Source organism: Chenopodium quinoa, unplaced genomic scaffold (genome assembly GCF_001683475.1).
Source record: "Chenopodium quinoa cultivar QQ74 unplaced genomic scaffold, ASM168347v1, whole genome shotgun sequence".
Taxonomy (NCBI): domain Eukaryota; kingdom Viridiplantae; phylum Streptophyta; class Magnoliopsida; order Caryophyllales; family Amaranthaceae; genus Chenopodium; species Chenopodium quinoa.
In genome coordinates this window covers 3045733-3055895 of record NW_018742630.1, presented here as the reverse complement: position 1 = coordinate 3055895, position 10163 = coordinate 3045733, and the positions used below count along the sequence as shown (strand labels likewise).

At 34.1% G+C, this 10163-nt stretch overlaps 1 protein-coding gene across 1 annotated transcript; it reads right to left on the bottom strand.

Moving 5' to 3' along the window:
- Nucleotides 1-3839: 3839 nt before the first annotated feature.
- LOC110721886 (probable peroxygenase 4) lies at nucleotides 3840-7422 on the bottom strand. The gene is made up of 7 exons (XM_021901111.1): nucleotides 7156-7422; nucleotides 6938-7030; nucleotides 6716-6801; nucleotides 5007-5101; nucleotides 4508-4633; nucleotides 4265-4414; nucleotides 3840-4138 (listed from the first exon to the last, which is right to left on the bottom strand). Exons 1-7 carry the CDS (start codon nucleotides 7193-7195, stop codon nucleotides 4117-4119), a joined length of 612 nt encoding a protein of 203 aa, XP_021756803.1. The 5' UTR covers nucleotides 7196-7422; the 3' UTR covers nucleotides 3840-4116.
- Between the last annotated feature and the right edge of the window lie 2741 nt (nucleotides 7423-10163).

Genomic DNA, 10163 nt, shown 5'->3' with positions numbered 1-10163 from the left:
CCAGCCGCCTGGGCTATAGCTATTATAGTGCATATGGACAAAAGCCTCCCATCCGAGATGGAGGCCCTACATCTCACAGGCAGCAATGTAGCCCATAATGTTAACCCAAGAATTTGGGGTTAACTGCCACACACCCATGCCATATCCTCTTAGGATAACCTTTATTGCATCTAGAGGGGGAAGCGGAGATCGGCTAGGAAGGCTGCCTCATAGCAGCTGAAGTAATTATTGGCATTCGGCTGGTCATCCTTCCAGGCAATGGTACCCATTATAGGTGGCATCCGGATGTCATAGCCCTCGACATGAGGACGTTTTAATTTGAAGTCCGCCAGGCCTTTTTCCATGATTGCCCTGTCTCTGGCAGACACATGGATCTGGAACGAATCCCCCTCGTTGCTCCACTTTTTTCTCTCTTCTACCTCACTATCCTCAACCGGCGATAGTGAGCCACTACTACTCTCCCCAGAGCTAAACCCAGAGTGGTCTCTCTCAGAGACAGCTTCATCATCTTCCTCAAAGTCAGATACAAAGACAACTTCTTCACCGTCTCCCTCTTCTGATTCAAGGATCCCATCAATAGGAGTGCTGGGTGCACCCGGAGGAGATCCCCCCCCCCCTCTTCAGCCGGTACTTCCTCAGGCGGCACACCTTCTGTGCCTTCTTCCCTATAATCCGAATCAAGTGTCGTCCACCTCGTCCGAACCATAGTGTCCTGCACAGACACGGAGACGGTCGGATTTGAAGATGAACAAGGGTGATCCACCCAGAGACGGCACCCCCAGTCCTAGACTCAGCCGTACTAGGGGACCGGCTGACTACTGACCTAGGCTGTGCCGTGTGTGCTGTTGGTGAATCCATTTATTGAATGATATGTACACAAACGGAAAAATTATGAAAAAGCTAAGAAGGGGAGAGACGGTACCTCAAAGATTTGTTTCTGAATGTGGTGTCAACCGCTGACCGGCTGTAACAGGCGAGCAGAAATCAAGCAGTTGTTTGTGAGATGCACAGACGGTTGATTGGCTGTAACCAGTTAGGCAAGAAAGGAGACAATTGTCTGGAAAGTACACAGGCGGTAGTCAAATATTCTCTCTAGAATGTTTGACTCTCTCTCTATTTCGAAAATGACAAAATGAGGAAGGGGGATAAAACCCTATTTATAGATAGGTAAATTCAGGGGCACCCCTGTAATTTCCCCCAGAAGGTGAACAGTTAAAACTGTTCACCAATGCCTAAGTGACACGTGTCACAGGCGCCACATGGCATGCCATGTCACACCTGTGAGAGGCAAATGTTTTGAGTAAAAATACCCAAGACACGTGGTCCAATCAAAGGGTGACACGTGTCACCTTAGGAGAGGTTCAACATGAACCAACCCTTAGCTGACACGTGGCACTCCCGATCAATGGGAAAAAAACGACCTTCAGGGCCAATTCCCGTGAAAAGCCGCAAAACAGCGCAACCCCCAAATCTAGGTAAGAATGACTTAGATAGGGGCACACTTACCAATAACCCTATAAATAGGGAGATTCATCCCACTTTGGTGACATATATTCATTAATTACGATACAAACAATTCTCTCACATTAGAGAAATCCCCTGATCTTGGAATTCGAGAATATCTCACTTTAATTTCCGCACAATTTCACTTTCTCCGTACACGTTCTAACTTGATCGTCGGAGGCGGAACTCCACCCAATCGGAGTCTCCGTTGTTTTGCAGGTACAGGCGCCCGGAAGCTAATCTTGATGACGTAACTCTCCCGAGAGACAAAAACCCCGAAATAAGTAGCTTTTCATATATGGGATGCAACAGACATACCGAGCGAGTTTTGCTACTAAGGCCCGTGTTGATGAAGAAGGCTGCTAGTGTGGATAACAGGAGACCACTTCCAATGGCACGAAATCCTACAACAAAATTTCATTAATTTTACCAAATTTTAACACTAAATTATACCAAAACCCCATTAAATTAAACAAAAAAAAAACTCAGTTCAAATTCACCAAGATTAAGTAAATTCACCATCATGATTCCTATCAATGAATGCAACATGTTTAGCAAGCACATTTTCTCCTGTTCCTTCAAATTCATAATCAATATAACAGAATTTAATTATTAAAAAAATCTTAGCATTAGTTTAGTATGATTATTATTATTAAAAAAATCTTAGCATTAGTTTAGTATGATTATTAATAGTATGATTATTATTAGTAATATTTACTTGTAAATCCATTTGTAACCTCCATGTTATACAAGTAATTAGATGGTATTACTTTAGTAATGGAGGAAACGTTGGAAGAGAATTGAAGGAGAATTTGCTAATGAGAAAAGGCAATCATTATGGCATTGTTAAATATGTTAATTAGTGATGGGATGCTGGCCGGTTCTTAATTGATTAAATAATCGGTAAACGTACTTTAATTTGTATAAATTAAAAAGGCGTTTTCTGTGTGGTATGCCACATCGTGTGGCCGGAGTTACTTATTCATGGGTTACTCAGTTGATAAGGCCAGGGGTTACTTAATCAGCGGTTACTCAATCGATCAGAGGTTACTTGGTCGGTCAAGGGTTACTCGATCGGTTAGGAATTACCCGTGAATAAAGTAATCCCGGTCACAAAGAGTGACCAACCACATATTAAAATTTGTAAATAATTAAACTAATAATAAAATCATATACATCAGTAGAAAATTTCTAATATTCTAATTTGTTGTATTATGTTGTAATAAGAACCGAAACTGAAAAAGGTTACTCGACATGAAAATATAGTATAAATCAAACATGAGCAAATATATTCAAATTATTAGTGTCTAGCATTATTTAAATCCATTTGTAAAAGCAGGTGAACATGAGTTCTGTTGTTTTATAAGTGGGACGTTGGAATAATTTTGAGTTTTTCAAATCTTGGATACAATTCACAACATCAGCTTTTGAACTAAACAGATAGAAAGTGGCAATGTGCATACTAATGTCACTACACACTCACTTTTATTCAAAGTTCAAGTTGGCATAATGGCATGGCATTATCAACAAAATTAGTTTATTTTAGAATAATTAGCATGCTTTAATACAGATAAATAATAGATTATTCCTAATACAAAGCACCTCATACAAAAATCTATTCATAAATAAATCACAATAAGATCAATGGCAAATAGAAATGCATTGGCCGGTCCATGGTTCAGTTAAAAGTATCTAAAGCTATACTTGCGTCAATTATATTCAATAAATCTGTCTAATGGGTGACCAACTGAGTACTGTTTTTTTTTTTTGTTTTCTCCTAAATAAAAATTGCCTCGATGATTTATTTTGGAAATTTGAGTGTTTAAAAAAGTCTACGTTATTGAAAATGCATTTTTCAAGTTAAAAATCATATGTCTAGCCTCTGTGTTTATTAATTTTTGGAAAAGTTTTCGAGATTTCTAAAATGGTTATGGTGTTGAAAACGAAAACATTGTTGGAGTCTTCGTGCACCTATACTTGTTTGTTTGGATGTGCGTCCTTAGTGTTAACGTAGTTTGGTAGTCAATACAAAATTATTTTAAAACTCTTAATTTGAGACTTTGTAGCGTAGTTAAAGTGAAATGGATAAGAAACAAGTAATTGATCATAGGAAATACTTATTTAAAACTGAATGGATGGTTTTTTAAAGGTAACCGGTGATAAAATTTTGAAAATGTACCTTAATTAAACACTCACATCATAAGTTGATGAAAATAAATCAAATCTGGCCCTAGGCCCAATTGCAAGGTGTTACAACAAATCATAACCGACAGTCTATCTTAAAGAGTGGACATAGGAAAAAAATAATGTTCCGATCCTTTTTTAAAAGTCAAGTAGAAATCAAACTCGTGACCTTAAAATTCACAAGCTCACATTCCTATCACGAGATCAAGACTAGCTTGGTAGTAATATTCACCACCGACACACACAAACAAAAAGACGTATATAATACATCCTTGTAAACTGTAACAATGTACAAAAAATTACAATCAACATCACACAATCATTACAATGAACAAACAAATGTGTAGATTCAAACCAAACTGTTAGATACATAGCCAAAACAAATGTGTAGATTCGATGCTGACAGTGAAGATCAACTGCAATGCTAATTTATTTATCTCCTCCATGAACACTTGAGAAGAGAAGAAAATGAAGGGAAAAAAAATCAGAATTATTAACTAGTTAAAAATACTTTACAATTCATCACATAATGTGTATATATATATATATGCTTCCAACTAGCTTCTTGAAAGTTTACCCTTGTTTGTGCTTCTTAGATTGTGCATCCCTCTCCATCTGCTCGAATAAGCTTCCATCATACACTCCTCGAATTGTTTCTTTTGGCAAATAGCCATTCTTGTCCTTGCAAAGGTAGTATAGAATCTTCCATTCTGAATAGGCACCAATCCTGTGAATAAAAGAAAGAATTGGACAATTGTATATCAAGTCTGAACCATATAACATATGTTATAAGTATGAAATTTACGAAAGTGTTGCTAACCATCCTGCATAATCTTTAGGTTCTCTGTTTGCCTTCAGCATTTCACTAAGTTCTTCAGAAGTAAGAGCATTCGCGCATGTATGAGCATGCTTCTTAAAGATATCTTCAAACTTCGATGCTACAAACCTTCAATTTATATAAAATCGATCATCATAACATAGCATAAGAACGGGATGACACACTTAAATATTCCCTTTGTTTGATCATTCCACTGTTACACCTTACACGTTTGCCTTTTCAATATTCTACTATGCACCCTTTTAATCAAAGTAATAAACATAATACTTATCGTAAAATTAAATGTCTATCAACGGGTTATGTTAAGATCAATATCAATTATAGTGTAGAAACTAAATATGTTGGTTAGATTGTTAGAAACAAATTTCATGATAAGGTTTCGTCGTAACTCAAAGATAACAAATGTACTTTAGTCTTCATTGGATGGTGAATTAGCTAAGGTTCATGAAAGACAAACGTAGAAGTTAAGTTTACAACATACCTTCCTTCTGTGTCGTAGACATCGGTATCACTCCCATGCTTGGCTTTGGTTATATTCTTTATCTCTATTGGGAAGAGCAAATTAGGAAATTTCCCCTATATTCACGCCAAAAATACAAATAAAATCAGATGTCAAAATTTATTTTCTTGAAATTTGTAGTATTTAACATATGAAAAAAATATGACAGCCATGCTAAGAGCACTTACACCAAACAAATTTTTCTCTTCTAGATTTTTTTTTTTTTTTTTTTTTGGATGAAATATTACCCCACCAAAGAATTTCCCCGTAAAAAATCTAAAGAGTTTGAGATACTTTCTCTCGTGCCAAGATCTCTTGAAATCGAGAGGGAAATTCTAACCACTTGAGTTATCCCTCACTCTCGCATTTGATGAATTTAATTAGCAAAAAAAAATTATGGAATAAAAAACAATGAATGACGGATAGAGTAATATGTCGATATTATTATTGACAATTTTTCCTCCAAAATATTTTTTTTTTATTTGCATACTATATTATTAATAATACATATTTCAATTTTTTGTATTTTTATTAAATAAAAAAATAAAAAATCTGTATATATTTTTTTTTTTTTTTAGCAAAGGTGTATCATCAAATTATGTTTACCAACCTTGTTCATGAAACTCATTTTCTATATTCACATGTAACAAATGCATAAAAAGCTAATTTGTTCAGTACTTTTATAAAATACTTTCATTACTTTCTTTTTTTCTTTTTCACCAATTATTTGTGCACCATATTGATTTCCAAAAGAATACACACTTCACAACTTTGTAAAGATTAGCAAAACACTAGGCCTTGCACGATCCACCCGTACACAGCCCAAACGGTCCATTTTTCTTCAATTGATATTGATTGTTCAGTCCCACCCTGACTCATCAACCCACCCAATATTGTCTTCTTTTATTAGATTTTTTTTTTTTTTTTTTTTAAACACGATCCAATATTGTCTCTAACTATCATGATATTAGCTAGACATAGATATGTCATACTAAATATGTTGTGAATATTGAACCGCAAAACAATTTTTATTAGCATCACACCAAAAGAATATATCTAATATACCAAACTCAACAAAGAAGCCGTCAAAAGTTCAAAACAATGTGTGGTATGACCGTATGAATCCTTTTTGTACTAATATCCAAAATGTACACATAGAATTCGTTATAAATGGATGTTTTGTATAAAATGTACATATCATATTTAATTCATAATCGACGAGTTAAACCCTCCGTTTATTTCAACTATATAATTACTTAAAAATATATGATAAATTTAATATATTTGTTGGATGTAATTAAAGATATTACCGGGTAAAAGGTGTGTGCAATGAAAACAACAAAAAAATCTTAGAAGTGATAGGGCTAAACAAAATCTCAAAGAACCCTCTATTTAGTGTATTAAAAAGTAAAAGGACAAGTCCAAAAAATACTCCTAAGAGTCCGAACAAAGAAACTTGAGAAAGTGAAAGTGAAAGAAAACGAGAGAAAACACAAGGAGCAAGAAAACGAGGGCAATGTAAAGCAAAAACAAACAACGGAAATATTTTTGCATTAATTATTCTGAAACGAAGGGATAAGCATTGAAAACCATGGAAAAAACGAGTGTAGCTATTTTAGCAAAACTGTTAATAGAGTAACAGATGTATAGTAGCACGTAACAGAATAATGAAGGGATGCATAGCGACATACCGGGCGGGTTTTGCCACTAAGGCCCATGTTGATGAAGAAGGCTGCAACTGTTGATAACAGAAGGCCACTTCCAATGGCTCGAAACCCTACAACATCAGCAAAAATTCCATTCAAATTTTAACAAAATAAACCAAAACCCCTTTAAATTAACCAAAAATCCAACTCAAATTCATCAAAAAATAAAGTAAATACAACCAAAGGTTAAGAAAATAATTAACAAACCTTGGAAAGTTTCCCATGGATAAATAACACCATCATGATTCCTATCAAAGAATGCAACATGTTTAGCAAGCACATTTTCTCCTGATCCTTCAACTGCATAATCACATAACAAACTTTACTAATCCATGAAAACTCGCCAATATACAAGTACAATTACCAGTACTCGCTCTGTCTTTAAAATTTCTTCCTATTTGAAACAAAATCAAAAAGTAACTTACCTTCGTTTTGAGCAGTAGTAATTCCACTTGAAACATCCATGATTTAACAAAGGAATTAGATGCAAAATTCTAAGGTTTATTTTCTTCTACGATTTGTGGTGATTTATGTCGTTTGAAAGTTGCAAAAAAGAAGATAATATTGAAGGAAACGTTTAGAAAAGGTGGTTAAATAAACAATATGAATTAGTAAAGTTAAGAATATATGAAAGTGAAGGAAATACGGTATGTTATTTATATATATAAGTATGTAACAAATAGTCTGTCATGCCTTTTTAAATGCTTTATGTATGAATTTACACGTTGCTTAACATTATGTAACGTTTATATAACTGCTTTTGTGAGCTGTAAGCGAAGTATGATTGCCACACTTTCAATCAAAAGTAACTCTTCATTTGTTGCTTTTGTCGTTGATCCTACTGTTGGAATTTAGAAATGGGAGGTTTCTCCTTTCTTCATGCATAAGGCATTTATTGTTTTGTTATGGGATGAGATATTATGTTGAGATGGGACGTCACTTATTCGGTTACTTTTGTGTTAGAAGTAATTATAATCCAAAATGATATGATCATATGAGGATATTTAGTTTTTCGAGGTTCTCCGTTCACACTACCATTAGCATGTGAACAAAGACGTATTGGTTGTATCATACGATGTATATAAGGTACAATCAATTATACATAAAAATTATTCAAATTCTAAGATTAAATTCCGTACGTACCGCCCTTTTTAATTGAATTCGAAATTAACCAAATTGAAACTCATTATGCTTAATTGAAGCGCACCAGGTTGATTTGTTCCAACTCGATCACGACCTGGCCAAATTGACGTAGGGAGATTAGTTGCAAGGTTCGACGAAGAAGTCCAGCGTTGATCGGAAGGTTTGAGTTATTTTTACTAGTAATGATTTCTACTAGTCGAGCTCCCGAATTCAGATTGCTTAATAAAATGTATTTTCAGATATGAAAATGGGCCAATGAGTCCAAATTACGACAGGCTTTTTAAGTCATTCGAGTTCGTTTAAGGCCCGAAAACAACGTTAAAATATTTTTCGTATTTTATTTTTGCTTAATTTTCGTATTGGGGCTTTGTTTAGACTATTTAAACGTTTTAACCGCCATTAATTTTTCAGTTTTTGACATTTAATAATAATCTTGAGAGTTTTACTCTTTTTTTTGGTAGATTCTAGAAATTTTACAGATTTATCGCTTGTAAATCTGTTTATTCGTATTAGGAATTGCGCTTGTTTTTCCTCCATTAATTCATTCTGACCGCATCACAGACAATAATAATTTGACTTGGGCCCCAACGAACAACTCAATAGTCATAATATAAGTTAGCTTACATGAAAAAATAGAAATGATTGAGAAATAGACAAAAACAAGTGAAAGTGTGTATTTATTTGGTGAGAAAGCGCTTATTAGAAAAAGATTAAAGCCTTGGTAATTAGCTGGTAGCTGATTGATACAACTGATTGTATTAGATGATTTGACTATTAGGTTATATTAGTTGGTTTGACTAGCTAGTTATAATTAATTGATTGTGTAAAAGTGTTTGATATATAATTGTTAATTGTTAGTTGTTTTAGTGTATTTAAGAGCCAAAAAGTTAATTGTTCAACAAACTAATTTTAAAAAGCTCTTATAATAAGCTTTTTCTAAAAGAGTTTTTTGAGCCCAAAAAGCTCTTTTAATAAGCTATTTACCAAACACCCAAATTAGCCTTTTTAATTGGTCAAACATCTAATTGGACAAAATAAGCTAAAAGCTCTTTAAAAAACTCTTTACCAAACAAGGCCTAAGAATTTATCTATAGCTTTATATGTACTATACTAAATATGCAAGTTTTTTATAAGTGGGTAAGTTCTCACCTTTTCCTTTTAAGTCTAGTTATTTTTTGCTTTAAACTTATTGGATTATGTATTTGTGAATGTCTATACATGAATGTTACTTTAGCTTTCTTACCACAACCTTAGCAAGACATGACTCTTTCCTTAAACTTTTGCTTTCATTGCCTACCATCATGCATATAGCGCAACCCGGCCTATTTAGGTAAAACAAGTTAACAACCCTGCTTTTGACAAATTGGATCTGCATCCTTCACCAATCACCACACTCTTGAGCCTAATATTACATGAATAATGTAATGTCGAAACCTATTGAGATATCGTATAATATATTTTTGTGAGGATATCTTTTGGCAAATATTATTTATTGTATTTTAGTTAATTTTCTAGGTTTTTAGCATATCTTTTGATTCTACTGTTAGGAGGTGTGACTATTATATATTTGACATTACGATCAATGAAAAATTCAAGTCATTCAATTCTATTTTCTATCTAATTTATCATGGTATTAGAGTCAGGTTCACGATATGGGACCCTAAATGGCTAAAGTTCACTGGGCCAAGAGTAGGTCCATGTGAGGGGAAGTGAAGAAGCACTCTAGCTCGAAAAATCACATAAGACAAAGTTCAAAAGGGACCTTACATGTGAGGGGGAGTGTTGAAGAATAAACCTCCCAAATATCACCACATGTAATTGTCCCACATTGGTTGAAGAAGAGAGAGTTAATCACTTTATAAGGCTAAGAGACTACTCTTCCTCTTCCTATTGCCATATGGTTTTGGGATGAAACCTCCTTTGAACTTGTGAAGTGGACTCTCTCTCTTAGTTTATGGGTGCGGCCCAAACCCGTATTTAACAAAACCACACTCTTAACCCTGATATTACATGGATCTAGTGTCGAAAGATAATTAGTAGCATGATATTCAATAGAGCTTGGAAAAACATACTCTCTTTTACTACATTTTACCATTTAGAATTTTTATACATTCCATTACAAATGGAATTTCATATTTTCTTAAAATATTAATAAACTGAACAACATAATTATGAGATCTTGTTCGCCTCAAATGTGTAGTTTTCAAATGTTAAATTTGTATCAATTTTAATTATTGAAGATATTTACATTTGTATATATAATGAATGCATGCATAGAAAATTGCGCAAA

Bases quoted from the DNA above. Each gene is read 5' to 3' on its own strand.
- LOC110721886 (XM_021901111.1), bottom strand. From the start codon at position 7,195: ATGGATGTTTCAAGTGGAATTACTACTGCTCAAAACGAAG. The intron at 6,802-6,937 runs GTTTGTTAATTA...CTGATGTTGTAG, and splicing joins TCCATGGGAAACTTTCCAAG to GGTTTCGAGCCATTGGAAGT. The intron at 4,139-4,264 runs GTAAACTTTCAA...TCTCTTCTCAAG, and splicing joins TCTAAGAAGCACAAACAAGG to TGTTCATGGAGGAGATAAAT.